Below are 18,600 nucleotides of genomic sequence, written 5' to 3'. Positions count from 1 at the left end.
TGTAAGCCAGTTTTCAAAAATTAGAAAACAAATATTTTTATTGAAAGATTTTTAAAAGCACAGGGCTGTAGAGTTGATGGTTGTCTTTATGGCATGGTATGTGGTCAGCCTTATGGCCATGTGTTTTGTCTTCCAGCTCAACATCATATGCCCTTTAGTAGTGTGTGCATTATTGTATAATCATCCACATGTAAGAAGAAAACAGTGGAAAATATTTACCCAAACTAGTAATGTGCCTTTTCTATCAGGATTACTTTTTTTCTTAATGTTAAAATATGTTCCAGGATAATCAAGCCCTCTCTATTCCTGCTTATAAGTCCCACAGCATATAGAATAGAATGGAAACAGAACGTCTCTGCTGTGTGGTCTGTGACCTATGTCAGGGCTGGTACTGTACACTAGGTTTGCATGCAGGCTGCAGGTGCCTGGGGAGCACTGTGTGCTCACTGCACACAAGTAGAGAGCAGAGTCACCAGGCTGGGAGTCTCTGATGTGCAAGAAAACATGTAGGCTGGCTGTATTGAGCTGAATTGTGAATCTGCCTTCTTCCTTTTCACCAGTGGAGATGATGGACATTAGCTCCTTGGGTTCTTTCCCAGGATGTTGTCTGTACCATGCGAAATACCGAGAAGTACTATCACTGAAAGTGCAGTTGAGAGAGGTCCTGGCTCCCTCTGGAACAGTGAGAGATTCTGGGTTCTGCTGCACCTTCTGCTGGCTGCTCACCCCTGTGCAGAAAGACAAAGGTCACACAATCAAGACTAGATGCATATGGATTCTAACACTTTTCCATGGGCTTCTCACTTCCTAATTGGAGATTTAAAATACCTGAGTTTGTCCCCCGCCAGCGGGGACCCAGTTATTTGTGGGGGTCGAGGGGGACCCATACCTGAGGGAGAAAGGGCGAGAAAGAGGAGCGAGACCAAGCAGTGTCCTTGCCAAGGTCTGTTTATTGAGAGGAATGTACAGCATTTAAAACTCTGAAGCAGGAATTGAAGCAGGAACTGAAGCTTAGGGTGGCGGGAGTACTGGGAAGTGCCCAAGGACATAAAGTGAATCTCTAAACTGCAAGATATTCTCCTTAAACAAGGAGGCAACAGTCTTCTGGGGACAAGTTCTTTGAAAAGGTCAAGCCCTTCTCAGGAATCTGCTCAGGGCAGGACTCTAGCTTTGCTTAGTTCGGAAGTCCGGTCCCAGACGTGAGTTTCTACCATTTGCCTGGAGCAGGAAAGAACTTTACATCTCACACCCGGATCCCAAAGGAATTTCCAAACTTACCATTTAGCTGGAGCAACAGGACCAGTAGGGAAACACTCAAGGATTTCATTCTCGCCTCCTCCCTCTTCACTGAGGACTGAAATACTCAACTCTACGTTGGCAACTAGAAAAGGGATCTTTTCGTAACCCCAGAAGCACCAAGCCTTTCTGCCTCCCTTTCTTTGCCCCCTCCTCCTCTTCCTGTACTCTTCTTCTCCCCACTCCACCCCATCCCCCACTTCTCTCCCTCTTGAGATCTTTGCTCAAGATCCCAAAGAAAACACTGCCATCTTGTGGACTCATGAAAGTTAGGACGGGGTGGGGGTGCGGGGGATAGGTGAGCTTGTGTGTTTACACTTAGCAGATGTTTTCCTCTTTCTCTGTAATAGCAGGTTTCACTCATAAGTAGTCACCTGCACTAAAAAGTCACCTATGAAAAGTCTGCAATGGAAATCTGAATGAGTTTGGTTTTTCTTTTTGTTTTTTTGTTTTTTGTTTTTGTTTTTGTTTTTGTTGTTGTTGTTGTTGTTGTTTTTTGGACAGCATAACTCTAACTCTTATCACCTCGGGCATCTTCATTAAATCCATTTTTCAGTTTAGTTTTTGTTTCTGAGTTTTATTATTATTATTCATTCTCTACATTTCACATCATGTAAACCAATTCCATTCATATCCAGGGCACTTCGTATCCATCTTCCTCCCTTGTAGCCTCCCCCCTCCCCCCGCCCCGGCCAAAAGCAAAATAAAAACAAACAAAAATAAACAAATTGAAATGAAGAAGCAAGGGTTAGGATGGCTGCTATCTTTGACCTCTCTGAGGTGACTGGATCCTTATGTGAATGTTGACATAACTTTTTAACAGTCCCACACAAATCTTATTGACCCTTAGGGATTATTTATTGTCTGAGAAGCCCAGATAATATATATTTTAAGGAAGTGGAGTTACAATGGGGATGAAGCCGAATGAATCACAAGGTTTCAGTTAATCTGTGAAGCTCTAGAAAGAAAATGAAAGGCCATCCAGTTGCTGTTGTAGTCACACAGCCGCTGTTCCTGAGGGAAGACAATGGAGAGATGATGCATGGATGACTCCCAGTTCCCTACAGAGACAAGGACAGGCCAGAGTTTTCAACTATGGTATATAATCAGTCAACCCTCAGAAAATAAACGAGTTATCTAGTTCACATTTAATTATTGTATAATAAATCAGTCCCCTACTGTATGATATTTAGAATGTTTCCACACTCTTTTCTTTTGAAAGCAGTGTTTTAATGAAAAGTTTTGCATATAAGGTAGAATCAATGGCTACAAGTGTTATTGTGACATAAATTGCAAATACATCTTCCTAGTTTTATTTTATCTTTTGGCTCCTAATTATGACATGAAATATTTGTTTTCCACTGCAGAATTAAATGTATTATATATTTAAAATATCAAGACATTTCTATAATGTCTTGATCTAATAATAAGATTTCTCTTGCCTTTCTACCAGTTAATTTATTAGATGAATTAATTAATTTATCAACGTCATATTGAGCAGATTAGCTCAGTGTTGTCTTGTGCTCTTTAAACAAAGGATGAAAACAGTTGCTTTCAGTTTCGAATTTTAACAAATGACCCAAATGATTCTCCAATATGTAAGAGAGGTTTATATTCTATGACATTAACATAAACTGAAAAAATAAAGGGGCATATTTTGATCATGCATGCTGATATTTCTCAGCATTTAGCATTCTAGAAGTCAGTGTCATGTCAGTCAGAATGTAAGTGGGAACTACAGTGGTATTTTTATGTTTCCTCACATCTTTTAATTTGTGGAGATCTGATGAAGCCACAGCTGTGCAAAGCCTCCTGCTGAGTCTGCCTGTGGCAGGGGTTGTAGCTCCACAGCCAGCTGCAGTTTGGGGCCAGGCTGCAGGCTCACTGGGAGCACTGTGCATCAGCAGCACAGAAGTAGGTGCCTGAGTCCTCCAGCTGGGCACCACTGATGTGCAGGGTGCTGTAGCGCTCCTTAGAATCGAATGTTGACTTTAACCTCCCATTCTCCTTTGTTCCTGAAGCCAGGTAGAACAGATGGATGAGACTGCCCCGGGGATCCTGTCGGAACCACTGCACTGATGTCAAGGCATTAGAAAAATCGCATCTCAGAACAGAATTGTTTCCCTCGTGGAGACTCAGGGCTGAAGGACTCTGCTGGACATTATCTCCTCTCACCCCTGTTGGAAACAGACAAGCAAACCAGAATCAAAGAGAGGTATCCACCCCACCAGTTAAATACCCAGGAGATATCATGAGGAAGAATGCACAGGAGAGTTTCATCTACTTTCTCCCCCTCCACCTCCCACATTTCTGGAGAATCCCTAATAGGAACTTAGCTTAGCACAACTCACAGCAAATCTGCACCCACAGAATCCCCAGCACAGCTCCCAGGTTCCTCTCCATGGCCCCTGTCCACTTGCTGGGATGTCTTCTCTCCAGCTCTGAAGGGGGTCAGTCTTGTACCCAGACAACTTGGGCTCACAGACTACAGGTTCTCTCTGAGTCACTGAGCTTCCTCATTCATCTGAACAAGGAACTCCACCCACCTCCACCTCATGACTCTGCACTGTAATTGCTCCAGGACTGTGGAGGACATTGATGTAGAGCCCAGGACACTGTGTTTCTAATGTAACTCGTAATATAAGGAGTTTGAGGGGGTGAGGATGTTTGAGGAAGGAGAATGCATAAACACAGAATGCTGGTGGAAAAACTAATCACTCGTGTGTGTGTGTGTGTGTGTGTGTGTGTGTGTGTGTGTGTATGTGTGTGTGTATGTTCATTCACATGTGTGTGATATGAATTTTATTGGAATAATTTCAGTTTTTTGAGTTTGGTGAATTATAGACATAAACCTAACAGAAATTTTTTAAAAAAGTAATTTTCTCTTGAGTGTTCATTGTCATAATGCCTAGTAATTCTATTTTGTTTATATACATTCAGAGAATTATTCTTAAAATAGATTTATATAACCACGGATCCAGAAAACAGGCTCTAGAGATCTGTGGCTGTCTACAGAATGATTGAGCGTTAATGACCCAGGTGAACTACACCTCATCGCCTGTACCTCTTGCTTTGGGAATGGATTGCCTTATGTCCTTATGTCTCTTCTCAGTGCTTCAGACCTCAGGGTGACTTAAGAAAAAGTAATTTTAGGAACCCTGCAGTGCCCCCTAGTGGACTGACACCAACAACAAACGTGATTTCAGGCCATCCTCACAAGCCTCATTGAACCAAGCCTTCACTTCCTGTTGAAGGAAATGCCAATGGTCAGAAGACAAGAGAGTCTAGACAGAGTTCTCAATAGAAGAAACAAAATGGCTTTAAAAATCTCAAAATTGTTCATTAACCTTAGAATTAGGTTATTATTAGGGAATAGAGAGGCAAAGATTAAAACAGACACAGAAGGAACACCCATTCAGAGCCTGCCCCACATGTGGCCCATGCATATACAGCCATCCAATTAGACAAGATGGATGAAGCAAAGAAATGCAGGCCGATAGGAGCCGGATGTAGATCTCTCCCGAGAGACACAGCCAGAATACAGCAAATACAGAGGCGTATGCCAGCAGCAAACCACTGATTTGAGAATAGGACCCCTGTTGAAGGAATCAGAGAAAGAACTGGAAGAGCTTGAAGGGGCTCGAGACCCCATATGAACAACAATGCCGAGCAACCAGAGCTTCCAGGGACTAAGCCACTACCTAAAGACTATACATGGACTGACCCTGGACTCTGACCTCATAGGTAGCAATGAATATCCTAGTAAGAGCACCAGTAGAAGGGGAAGCCCTTGGTCCTGCTAAGACTGCACCCCCAGTGAACTAGATTGTTGGGGGGAGGGCGGCAAGGGGGGGGAGGGTTGGGAGGGGAACACCCATAAAGAAGGGGAGGGGGGAGGGGGATGTTTGCCTGGAAACCGGGAAAGGGAATAACACTCGAAATGTAAATAAGAAATACTCAAGTTAATAAAAAAAAAAAAAAAAAAGAAACAACAACCATGACATTTGAATCCTCTTTCCACTGAGAAGAAAATTTGTCCAACGCCCCCTGGGAATTATTTTCCTAGGATTCATATTCCAGTGTTCAGTCATCAAAGACCTCAGGCCACTGCACCTGAGGTTTAGGTGGGTCTCTGTAAGTACAGCTTACGTCATTGAAAACTTTAGTGTAATTCACATGATGCAGCTTTGTCGAGTTCAGAATCTGAAAGCATTGATTTCGTGAAGGTTTCCAAGGAGATGGAAATACCAGGCAGAATGTGGCATGGTCAGTTATTTCAGGCTCACCCACAGGGTGATGTGTGATACTGTGAGATTGGAGGCTAATACTCAATGGAAACCCAAAAATAGGAGAAGCAAGAATGATAGTTTGTCTGTTGAGGGAAGAAGCTTCAGGGAACTAGCAAAAGAAGCTCAAGAGTGGCCATGTGCACTTCAGCTAGCGACATTGTGGAGGTGGAGTTCTTCCTGATCTTTGTGCTCATGTCATACCATCCAGTGTACAGGAGGACAGACAGGTTCTAGACTTTTTAAAAGCCTGCCTCATGTGCTTTTGCCCTGCCGTAGGTTCAGTTTCTCCTTATCCTTTTCCTGTTATTGTGTCTTGGAAGTATAACTCTTTTTCTGTTTGTTTTTAACAGAAACTTACAGTTGTGATTGCCTTGAGTTTTAGGGACCACGAACTTAACCTTTGAGCAGTTAAAATCCTGGAACCTTTTGGAGAAGAACCAAATGGATTTTGCATTATCAGTTGGACATAACTTGAATATGAAATGTGCTAAAAGCTTCCCCCACACCTTGCACTGGAAAATGTTTCATTGACAGCCTGTGATGCTATTGGGAGGTAGAGGAACCTTTGTGAGGAATGAAGGAAGCCATGCGTGTGTGAGGTCCTGAGCGAATCTGATTTTGCCTTGGGCATGGGCATGTCAAAGGGAAATGGCAAAGCACACCTCAACTAGAGTGAGGCTCAGAATGAACTATTGAAGACTTGATTTGGGGGTGCTGAGCACAAGCATTGATACTGTGTAACGTAAATGTCCACCATAGCTTGCACAAACCCCTGAGAGGTTTATAGACTAAAGACTGCTCCTCTACAGAGACTGCTCCTACTTAAATTAACTAAACCTGTCTCCTTGATCCAGTGGTAAAATATAAACCCTGCTTCCCTGTTCACCTTGCCTCCTTGTTCAGTTCTATGCAATGACTCCACCACTCTGTTCAAGTCTATAAAAATGCAGAGCTTTGAGTGTGCAAAGATTTCTCTATCCAAAAAGTCCAGACCACAATCCCAGCTTTCTGTACATCTGCCCTTCTGTCTGTCCATCTATCTGTCATTTCTTCATTACCTCACCACTCCCAGTTAGGTTCACATTCCTGCAGCCATGCAAAAATGTGTCAGACGTTACTGGAAGAAAGTTCATTGGTCTTGTACACTGATACTATCTTAGCCATATATTTGTACCGTGTGATTCAGTACAAGTGTGTTTCAGTACAAGAAATAATTTGCCAGTGTTTGCCAAGTAGCAAGTACTTATGAGAACTTTAACATTTGAATTAATGACCTAGTGGGAAAATTGACTTGAATACTTTGTATTATAAAAGTGGCAATAACTGACCAAATAAATAACAGCAGGCATTTTTTGAGCCCAATTTTCCACAAAAAGAAATTACAATTTCTTAGATAAGTGTCTGCTAGCAAGTCTCGGGCAGAATACATACATAGATACATATAAGGCATCTGGCTGGGGCTGGAGAAATGACTTTGAAGCGGTTAAAATAACTTGCTTTTGAAACAGACAATGGTTTGGTTCACATTACTCACATAGAGGCTCATAACCATCTATAATTTCAGTTCTAGGGAATCTGACCCTTTCTTCTAGTATTTGCTGACACCAGACACACATGTAGTATACATGTGACAGAAAAAAACATTCATACACATAAAAATAAATGAATCTTCAAAAACAAGTCTAGAATATTTATTTCTATCAGAAAATGAAAAATGAAGACTAGTAGGGTTAAATCGAATAAATTCACAAAGTGATTTGTAGAATATGACCAAATATGAGGTAATCTGCACATCAGTCATAGACTAGATTATAGCATGTGAAATATATTTAAGTCTATGATTTCACAACATCATAATATAACCCAATCATCTGAAGGCATTGCTAAGAGCTGTTATAAAATTTAAAATATGCCTTCTATTTAAAATGTAATTGAAGATAGCAGTGATATGCATTGCTTTTAAGAAACAGAAATATAGAAGGAAGGAGTTTGAAAGATTTTACCATAAAAGTGAAAACAGTTTGAATTGAATGCTTATCCTGATATAAGTGTTAGATAGTCTACCTTGTTACTCAAAATTATGTACTACTGCATAGATAGATAAAAATTTTATTTCATATATCAATTTAAAATAAATTTGAAGGCTAGTGAGATGACTCAGCAGGTAAGGACACTTGCCATCAAATCTGCTGACTTGAATCTAATCACTGAGACCCACGTGGTAGAAGGAGAGAACTCATGCCCACCAGTTGCCCTCTGGCCTTCTACATGCTCAATAGCACATGGATCCCCGTGTGGACATATCATAAAATAAAGAACAGTAAAATAAATTTTAAAAGATTATTAAATGGTTGGAGAAATTTCATTTTATAAACCTTATGGTACTTCTAATTGTCAACTAGTATAATTGCCACATCATCATGACGAGACATTACTTAGCTCCAAGCATCCCCGTCTCTAATCCATGAGTGAAGTTAGTGTTGGGGATATGGAAATAACATATATGCATTAATACCTGATACAAATGATGCAGAAATTTAGATATCAATTGGATTTGAAAATACCTAGAACACCTATAAAGCATTATGTCTATCTCTAGATTGTGACTATTATGCAACTGGTTGGCGATGAGAAAGATTAAAAAGGACTCAGCAAAGGTCAAGTCTCATCCATTCTCCAACCCCTCCATATTCTGGATTATGGATATCAAAACCCCAGAATTTCCTCTCTTTGTACTCTGGGACTTGAAATGATGGAATGATTTCTTTCTTTCTTTTCTTCCTTTGTTCTTTCTCTTTTCTTTTTATCTTTATTCTTTTTTAGAAATGATTTATTTATTTTTTTAATCTGTGAATTGGTTTATCCACGTCTGTAGGAAGGTTTAAGATCTCCTGGAACTGGAGTCACAGGCAATGGTGAACTGCCATGTAGGGGTCACGCACTGAGCTATCTTTCTAGCCCCAGCAATGATGGAATTCTTAAGTCTTCATTATTGGATAAAACATTATCAGTTTTCCTAGTTGAGCCCTTTGAACTGTGATTGACCCTGCTTTCTGTATCCCTGGAACTCCAACTCCTATAACTAGAGTCAGCCTTTGTAATCTCGTAAGTCAATTCCATTAATTACTTCTCTCTGTGTCTATTTGTGTTTATGTATCTATGCACAATGTATTTATACATAGATTCATACAAAATATTGTTTTTGTTTCTTTAGTGAATCCTAATATTGCACCCTCTAACATTCTACAAATAGGGGTTAATATATGAAGCCAGAAAAATAAAGGGGTGAATAAAGGACTTGCTGTTTCTTTCTGGTTTCTATTACTGTCAGTCATTTCATCGTGGCAGCAGCAGTTGTCTCCAGCTTCCTTTTTAACCTCCACTAGAACCAACACCAGTTGCCATTCTTCTCACAAGTCTGATTTCCAGATCTGGTATCATTAATAAACTATCTGTGAGAACTGAAATCCTTCCTTTATTGCTGCCCATAAGAGGATAGGAACTCCATGAGAGGACCAAAACAATCAATGAACCTGGACCCTTGGGTCCTCAGAGACTGAACCACCAACCAAAGAACATACGCAGGCTGGACCTAGGCCTCCCTGAACATATTTAGCAAATGTGCAGCTTGGTCTTCATGTGGGTCCTGAACAACTGAAGCAGGGCCTCTCCTAAAAGCTATTGCCTGTATGTGGGATATGTTCTTCTAGTTGATCTACCTTGTTGGGCCTCAGTGGGAGAGGAAGCCCCTAGCCTCTCAAAGACTTGATATGTCAGGGTTGGGGGATACCCAAGGGGTTCCACCTACTCAGAGGAAAAGGGAAGGGAGGATTGTGGGAGGGGTGACCAGGAGGGGGGCAGTGAGTGTGATGAAAAGCAAACATGTAAAATTAAATTAAAAAACCCAGTTCAACAGTTTTAGGAATGTATTACAATGTATATAAATATAAAATATTACATGATATCTTGTTATTACATATTTTTGTAAAATATATTTATTTTTAAAATAGTCGTTTTTTATGAGTATGAGTATTTGCATGCATGAATGCAAGTACAGTATGGGTGTGCTTGGTACACATAGAGGCCAGAAGAACATGTCTGATCCTCTGAAAATGGAGTTATTGACAGTTCTGAGTCATGTGATTCTGGGAATCAAACCCAGGTCTGTGGAAGAGCAGTCAGTGCTCTTATCCTTGGATCTATTTTTCAAGCTTCAAATTTTATGTTTTCATGCATCAATTAAGGATTAAAGAATCAAATATATGTAAGCACTGAGATAATATAAAGAGACAAGTGCCAGTTTGTGAATGGCTGGCTAAATATTGTACACTTTAACCATATAATGGGATTATAGCAGTAGTATAACTGACCATTATTTCTTTGGCATTAAGGTAGAATACCCAGATAGACAGTTAAAGTTGCAGAATTATATGAATAGTATAAAACCAATTATTTAAAAACAGTCCACATATATTATTAGGTAAAACTAAATAGAACTGGCAATCATTCAACTAAAAAAAACAAATGCACATATAATTAATTCTAAATGATTTCTATTTTGTTGTTCTGAAAGAATACACATCAAGCTAATAAGGAGATTATATTTGTAAAATGTTTATTTTTAGTTAAGTGTATGCCTTTGTTCCTGTGTGAGTTTTTATATGCCATATGATGCATTTAGTTGCCCACAGAGATGAGAAGAGGGCATCGGATTTCATAGAACTGAAATTACAGATGTTTGTGGGCTGTCTAGTGTGGGTGTTCAGAACTGAATCCAGGTCCTTTGCTAGTGCTCTAAAGTGCTCTTAACAGCTAGTCATTTTATTAACACCAAAGTTATTAATGAAAAGAACAAGAATGAGACCTAGGAGCAGTGGTATGAGCAGACTCTGGAATAACATTTAACATTTTAGTTTTTTGTAAGTAGAGCACAAATATGAATAGAATAATTCATAATTTTATTTTACATGTCTCATTACTATCTAAGTACACATCTAATGAGTGCTAATTATTTATGTCTTGTAGCAAAGTTATTCTGTATTTTATATTATTTTATTGCTCTTCTAAGATCTATCACTGAGTATTTTATTTTTTGTCCTTTACAATATAATATGTTTACTGATAAAAAAAAAAAAGAAAGAAAGAAAGAAAAAGTAATTTTAGGAACCCTGCAGTGCCCCCTAGTGGACTGACACCAACAACAAACGTGATTTCAGGCCATCCTCACAAGCCTCATTGAACCAAGCCTTCACTTCCTGTTGAAGGAAATGCCAATGGTCAGAAGAGAAGAGTGTCTAGACAGAGTTCTCAATAGAAGAAACAAAATGGCTTTAAAAATCTCAAAATTGTTCATTAACCTTAGAAATTAGGAAAATACAAATTAAAACAAGATTGAGATCTCATCTGACACCAATCAGAATATGTAAAATCTATAAAATACCTCACAGCAAATGCTGGGGAGGTTGCATAGAGGGTAAAGGAACCTGCACTCATTCTCAGGGGAATAACGATTGGTGAAATTCCTCTGGAAACCAGTGTGGAGAATCTTTAAAACAGGAACACTCAATCTACCACAGGGCCCAGCTATGCCACTTCTTGGTCTCTGTCCCTCTCCACAGATGCTTACCTATGTCCACTGCGGTAACTAGGAAACGGAGACAACATAAATGTCCTTCATCTGATGAATGGACAATGGAACTGTGGTGCCTACATAGTATGGAATATTCTTCAGTGTAGGGGAAAACAGCATCATAAACGTTGCAGTTAGATGATGGAACCAGAAAAGATTCTTGTAAATGTGCTGACTGAGACCCAGAAAAGCAAAGACCACATGTTCTGCCCCTGAAGTCCTGAAGCCCTAACTTCAGTAGAAACTGCAGAGGCTCCTAACTCCACATCTTCGGACGGAAGTGTGTGACCTGGAGTCACCACAGAGGCCAGAAAGGTACAAGGGAACATGTGGCTGGGGAGAGCCACTAGAGATGGGAAGAACAAGGCAAGCAAAATGTAATGGGAGACACAGGGAAGATGAAGGAGGGGAGGTCACCATAGAAGGAGAGAGATGGAGGAATGTGGGATTAAGTGACTCTGTCTGAAAATGTCATAAGGAAGCATATCAGTATCTATGTACCAAAAAATAAATAAAATGAAAATGAATATATATATATAAACATAGCTTAGCTTAAATTAAGTGTTTGTCTGGGCTGACCATCCTGCTCCCAAAATCCATAGATCTTTAAAAACAAAATGAAACAACAAACAAAAAACAACAAAAACAACAACAACAACAAACTAACAAAGAACAAAATCGCATCCCTTTCTCTCTTCAACCTCTTCTACATAGCCCCTCCCCCAATTCATGTTGTCTTGCTGCTTTTTCTTTAATTGTTGTTACATATAGAGTCTGGGATATAGAGATAACACCTGCTCAGAGTATAGAATGTAACTTGTATGTATATGATCTCAAGGTAGACCACATGGTATTCAATAATAAATTGGGAGGTTCTTCCTTGGATAAGACTGTTCTCGGCATTTCTTAGCTGACCACAGTGTTTGTGTACAGTTGGGGCTCTGCGGGATTTTCCCCTTCAACATTCACATGTGTAGTGGCTGTCGATTAGTGCCATCTTGTTTAGGTCTTCTCTAGGCAGCCATGTCATCGAGGCATCGTGGAACTCACCATGAGAACTGAAACACAGTTCCGTAGGCTGATGTTCCAGTTCGTGTTGTTATCAAGAACAATAAAGCTTTATCAAAACAACAGAAGGAGGAAAAAAATCAAGATTTCCAAAAACACGAAAATATTAAATCTACCCAGATATAAAAGTTAGCAAATTATATATAAAAGGCAATGTTCTGGGTGAGTCAGAACTTTAATTCTTGGCACATACTTCCTTGGAAAAATTTAACCCAAACCAAGAATGCTGAGGAGACACTGTGGGACAGGCTGTGTCCTCTTGACAGCACTGAACAGATTGAAATCTGCTCTCTAACCCACTAACCCCTCGTAAGCAGCACAGCCTTCCCTAAAGCATGCCCATTGTGCCAGCAGCCAGAGAGGGGGGAGCGTGTGAGGAGAGTGGCCAGCCTGTCATGTGAATCAGCTCAGATAACAGGAGGAGGTTCAAGTAAAGGTTGAATTAATATTTAGACAGAATGGCGGATGGGAACTAGGTTGAGGGAAACCCCAAGAATAAATGAAGCATAAAAGAATGAAGCTAAATCTAAAGTCTTCATACACTGAAATGGTGGCTGGATTGCTTCTCAGCCAATCTGGATAATATTCCTTCAGATTCAGTTATTACCACAGGTCCTTGTCCTTACAGTCTTTCATAATTAGCTTCTTCTTGAATTATAATTTTGTATCTATTCTTTCTGGAAACATGCAGACAATGGTAAGAAAAGGCAGTCATCAAACTTACACGTGATTCCCAGTGGACTCAGTTTTGTACATGCACACACACATGCACTCATACATATATGCATACACACTCACATACACATACACACCCACACACATACACACACTAAACGCATACCTACATTTATACACTCACATACAATAAAATCACATAAAAAGCAACAGTTTTTCTGAAACATCTTAAATCTTGCTACCCACTCTAGAAAAATCTACAATGAAATTTCAACATACAGTACAAGATTCTTTCTTGTGTGTGTGTGTGTGTGTGTGTGTGTGTGTGTGCGCGCGCATGCACATGCACATCTTCATATTCACTGCAGAAACTCATAAATATTAGAATAAGGAGGACTCAACAATCTTTATATGTGAAGAATAAACTTATAAGGCTGTTAAGGACTGAACTGTGTCTCTACCAAAATAATTATGGTGGAGCCTTCACACTAAGGACTTCAGTGACACTTGAAGATAGGACATTAAATGGTAACCAAAGTAAAGTAAATAAAATAGCACAGGGGGGCTGGACCATCAGATTAATGATGACCAGGGACCTGCACATCCTCTGAGGACCCTATGAGGACACATGGAAGGCAGCAGCCATCTGTGGCCACAGAAAGAGATCTCTGGAAAAGCAGGTCCTGATTACACCTCCATATAAGACTTCCACCTCTAAGGCTTCCAGAAAAGAACTTCGTGTTGTCTCACCACACCTTGTGCTGTGTTGTGAAGTCAGAAAATGAGTCCATTGGAAGGCATAACTGTAGAGATGAAAATACCCAACCTTCAATCATTCTACCTTAAACCTTTCTTTTAGAGCACCTGCCCCCTACAATAAAGTTACCCATTCTTGCCAGAACATTCTTGAGAATCAAACCTAAAGGTCTGATGATCTTAATTTTGTCAAGGTTCTGGGAAGAGTGGAGTCTGCCTCTTCTGTACCGTGGACCCAATGCTGCTGACAAAGGAGTGAAATCCTACTGCAGTTTCCTAGCAAGGCTTTAAGTGTTTTCAGGTTCAGCACTTGAACCAAGCATCCATCCCTACATCTTAAGTTTGCTTAGGACATCTATAGAGAAGGATGAAGTACCATGGCATGAACCTTGATAGTTTGCAGGCACCATTTCTAAAATTGTTTTGTAGCATGTACCCATGTCAACTACCAAAAGAAATGCTGTACATGTGTAACTATGTATGTGTAAGACTGTACCCTCCAGAGGTTGCCAGCCACCATATTACATGAAGACCATAGCGGAGGAAACTGAAATCCTACTGCAACAATGTGACTTATACAAAAGTTTCATCTCATCTCACAGGGGAAGGGCATACAGCAGTTTTCATTAGCAGAGCATTGGCTTATTACATAGTATGACCAAACAGAAAAAAGATGTTTTTAAAGACCTTTATTATGAAGGTTCTTTTATTATTATCATTCTCACAGACCTTTATTCCGTCTGGATAGGATTATATACAGTTTTGAGGTAGGTGGGGTCTGACAGCATATGTTTCCTATTGACCTGGTTTGAGATGTTAGGGATGCCTCATAAGCATGTTGAGAGAATTAGGGGCTCTGATGGTCACAGTCCTCTCTATGGGGGACTGTGGCTATGTGGCAGGTGAAGCTCCTACTGTCCCTTTGGGTTCCAGGGCTTCCAATCCATTTCAGCCTTTACCGGGATTTCCGTCAAGGTCCACTGCCCCACATGGATAGACAGTTTTGCTTATTTGTTGTTGTTTTAATTTATTTATTTTTCCATTTTTAAAAAATTGAGTATTTCTTATTTACATTTCAAATGCTGTTCCCGTTCCCAGTTTCCTGTCCATCAGCCCCCTAACCCCTCCCACTCCCCTTCTATAAGGGTTTTCCCTTTCCATTCATCCCCTATAATGGCCCCCCAAAACTCTCCTACACTGGGGGGTCCAACCTTGGCAGGACCAAGGGCTTCTCCTTCCATTGGTGCCCCAACAAGGCCGTCCTTTGCTACATATGCAGTTGGAGCCCAGAGTCAGTCCATGTATAGCCTTTGGGTAGTGGTTTAGTCCCTGGAAGCTCTGGTTGGTTGGCATTGTTGTTCTCATGGGGATGCAAGTCCCTTCAGCTCTTTCAGTCCTTCCTGTAATTCCTCCAACGTGGGTCCCATCCTCAGTTCAGTGGTTTGCTGCTAGCATTCACCTCTGTATTTGACATGTTCTGGCTGTGTCCTCAGGAGAGATCTATATCCGGTTCCTGTCAGCCTGCACTTCTTAGGTTCATCCATCTTATCTAGTTTTGGTGGCTGTATATGTATGGGCCACATGTGGGGCAGGCTCTGAATGGGTGTTCCTTCAGTCTCTGCTCTAAACTTTGCCTCCCTATCCCCTTCTATGTGATTTTACTAAAGTACATTAGAAACATAACTTTTCCAAATAAACATGGTATACCTCGTGGGTGATGACCACGGACCCACACATTCTCTGAGAAGGACCCTGTGAGGATTTAAGGAAGGCAGCAGCCATCTGTGGCCACAGAAAGAAATCTCTGAAAAAGCGGGTCCTGATCTCACCACCTGTACCTTGACCCACTAACAACCAAATATTTAATCCCTAACAATTCCTTGTCTAGTCACTGTGAGACACAGTGGAAGAGTGCAGTACTTTTCGCTATGAGGTACTGTACTGCAATGACAATGATGGATGATGGTGATGGTGGTGGTGGTGGTGGTGCACAGAAGAATGTGTGGATTTATCTATCAACTTCATGTGGGTGAGCAGAATGAGAAACAGAGAAAGCCCTGTCATGTAACTCCCCAGATCTGAAGTTCTTAGTCAGGCCAAATGTGCAGTGGCAAGAATGGGGAAACCTATCGCCCACAGCAGATGAGTGGACTGGAAAGGCATACATGAGCATTCCTTGGCTGGTGTAGGCTCTTGTCTTATGATTGTTTACACTGTCCCTGCCTTCTCGTTGCATTATAAAAAAAGTCAAAACTAAGAGATTATCAGACTAATATGTAAGATAGGACAAATACCATAGTCTTCTCATTTCATTAAAAATTCTTCTCATTTCAAAACTAAGAGATTATCAGAGTAATATGTAAGATAGGACAAATGCCATAGTCTTCTCATTTCTTCAAAAAACAAAACAAAACAAAACAAAACAAAACAAAAAAAACAAAAAAAAAACCTAAGAGATTACCAGAGTAATAATAAGGTCACTTGGTAACCAGATAAATTGTACTTCTGTTTGTTTTTTGTTCATTATTTATTCACTTTACATTCCAACCACAGCCTGCCTTCCATTCCTTTCCTCACACAGCCCCTCCCACTCCCCAACCCTTCTCTGAGAAGCAGGAGATCCCCCTCCCTGGATACCAACCTACCCTGGCACCTCAAGTCACTGTAGGACTAGGTATATTCTGTCCCATTGAGGACAGACATGGCAGCCCAGCTAAGAAAACAGGATCCACAGACAGGCAAGAGTCAGGGTAAGCCCAAGCTCCAGTTCTTGGAGGAGTTGCATGAAGACCAAGCTATGTATCTGCTATGTACATGCAGGGGACCTCGGTCCAGCCCATTTATGCTCTCTGGTTTGCGGTTCAGTCACTGAGAACCCCAAGGGTCCAGGTTAATTGATTCTGTTCGTCTTCTTGTGGAGTAAATATCCCTCTAGGTTCCTCAGTCCTTCCCCCAACTCTTATAAAAGACTTCCAGAGCTCTGTCTAATATTTAGCTGTGAGTTTCTGTACATGTTTTGGTCAGCTGCTGTGTACAGCCTTTCAGAAGATAGTTATGCTAGCATCCTGCCTGCAAGCATAACAGAGTCATTCACAGTGTCAGGGATTGGCTCCTGCCCATGGGATGAGCCTCAAGTTGGGCCACTTGTTGGTCACTCCCTCAGTCTCTGCTCCATCTTTGTCCCTGAACTTCTTGTGGCAGGGCTATGTTGGGTTGAAAGTTTTGTGAGTGTGTTGGTGTCCTTATCTCTCCACTGGGATACATGGCTACAGGAGGTGGCCACTTCAGGACCCATATCCTCCACTACTAGGAGTCTCAACTTGAGTCATCTCATAGCCTCCCTGCACCCTTCTCTATATCATGTCTCTGGCACCTCCTAGAGATGCCCCCACACTGATTTCTGGGGTTAAGTGGATCAGGTGTAGAGAGATCCTGGGAGATATAGCTGAAAGCATGTTTCTGTTCAATGCTAAAATATATATGGGAGCATGTGTATGTAAATGTGCTCATGGTGTGTGGGTACAAGTGCACGGTGACATGTACTAGCACATGTATATGCATGTGCATGCCTATGGGTATACACAGAAACTAGAGAGAACACTTGGATGTTCTTCCTCATGTTCTGAAGAAATTCTCTCTGTCTCTGTCTCTGTCTCTGTCTCTGTCTCTGTCTCTGTCTCTCTCTCTCTCTCTGTGTGTGTGTGTGTGTGTGTGTATTTATGTGCATATATGTGCACATGCATGTGGATACCAGAAGTCAGTCTTTGATGTCCTTTGTCTGAAGCTATCTGCCTTGTTTATTGGAGACAGGCTCTCTCACTGATACCTTGAGCTCATGGTTAGGCTAGGCTGGCAGGATAGCAGGCTATAGAGATCTATCTGTCTGTCCTCACTTCCCTGCACAGCCAGCGTGCCCAGATTTTATGTATGTGCTGAAAATCAAGCTCAGGTGCTCATGATTCCATGGTGCCTACCTACTTCCATTTCAGAGCCAGCAGCAGCTAGAAAATTCTCCCTTCCTTTTCCTTCTTATCCTGAGTATTCATCCTCCTCCGCTGTATGCACAGAAGTAAAATCTCATTTTCTACCATTGTCTCAAATAGAGGAAGAAGAAGCTAAAATTTCATACTGGAGCCGGTCAGCACTAATGTCCACTATGACTCTTGCCTCTGTTGTCTTGCAGGACATGACAATATTAGGATAAGAGAATCTATGTTTATTATTACCGTAGTAAAATCATGGAAGGGAGGAAGAAATGCATACCAACAAAAGATGCAGAAAGACTCATACTACAAATTCTCAAAGTAGATTTGAAGAATTTAAGATGGCAACAAAAATAGAATATTACATTTAAAACTGTGGAGAAGTCTTTGGAAAAAATACCAATGAGCTCCAATTCTTTATACTCCTGTTTTATTTTTAATGGTTACTGACAAAATTATGACAGATCGCTAAACCTTTCTGTTTTTAGTAAATTTCTATATCAACTAAAAATGCATCAAATTTTTTCCTAAATGGGAGTGCTTAAATAACGTGACACATTCTGATCGGTGTAATTAGCACCAAAAGAAGAATTTACAGGAAAATTGACCTGAAAGATAGGAGTGAAGGTAACCTTCAGGACAGAAGCTGAAGAGCACACCTTCCACTTCCTGTGTAGACAAAACACAAAATGACAAATGAAAGCTTCTGTCTTCCCTCACGAGCACAATCAGCTGCTTAGCGCAGTCACTGTCTAAGCAATGCCCACTCAGGAAATGGTTCTCATGGAAAAATGACAGTCTCCTCCATTCTAAAGAATTATGATTGAGCATTATATAATTTTGAAAATATGTAAAGAGATTCTAAGACGAAGTCAGACAGTGGATATTTAAACTGGAAATGAGC

General features: G+C 40.7%; 2 gene segments (V, D, J or C); both read right to left on the bottom strand.

Moving 5' to 3' along the window:
- Positions 1–300: 300 nt before the first annotated feature.
- Positions 301–1,327, bottom strand: LOC134482042 (T-cell receptor alpha chain V region 2B4-like). The segment is given in 2 exon segments: positions 301–728; positions 1,279–1,327. Coding segments are annotated over 2 exon segments (477 nt in total).
- A 457-nt stretch (positions 1,328–1,784) lies between these two features.
- Positions 1,785–3,796, bottom strand: LOC120097130 (T cell receptor alpha variable 22-like). The segment is given in 2 exon segments: positions 1,785–3,473; positions 3,648–3,796. Coding segments are annotated over 2 exon segments (348 nt in total).
- Between the last annotated feature and the right edge of the window lie 14,804 nt (positions 3,797–18,600).

Source organism: Rattus norvegicus, chromosome 15, assembly GCF_036323735.1.
Source record: "Rattus norvegicus strain BN/NHsdMcwi chromosome 15, GRCr8, whole genome shotgun sequence".
Lineage (NCBI taxonomy): Eukaryota > Metazoa > Chordata > Mammalia > Rodentia > Muridae > Rattus > Rattus norvegicus.
This window is presented reverse-complemented; position numbering and strand designations above follow the sequence as displayed.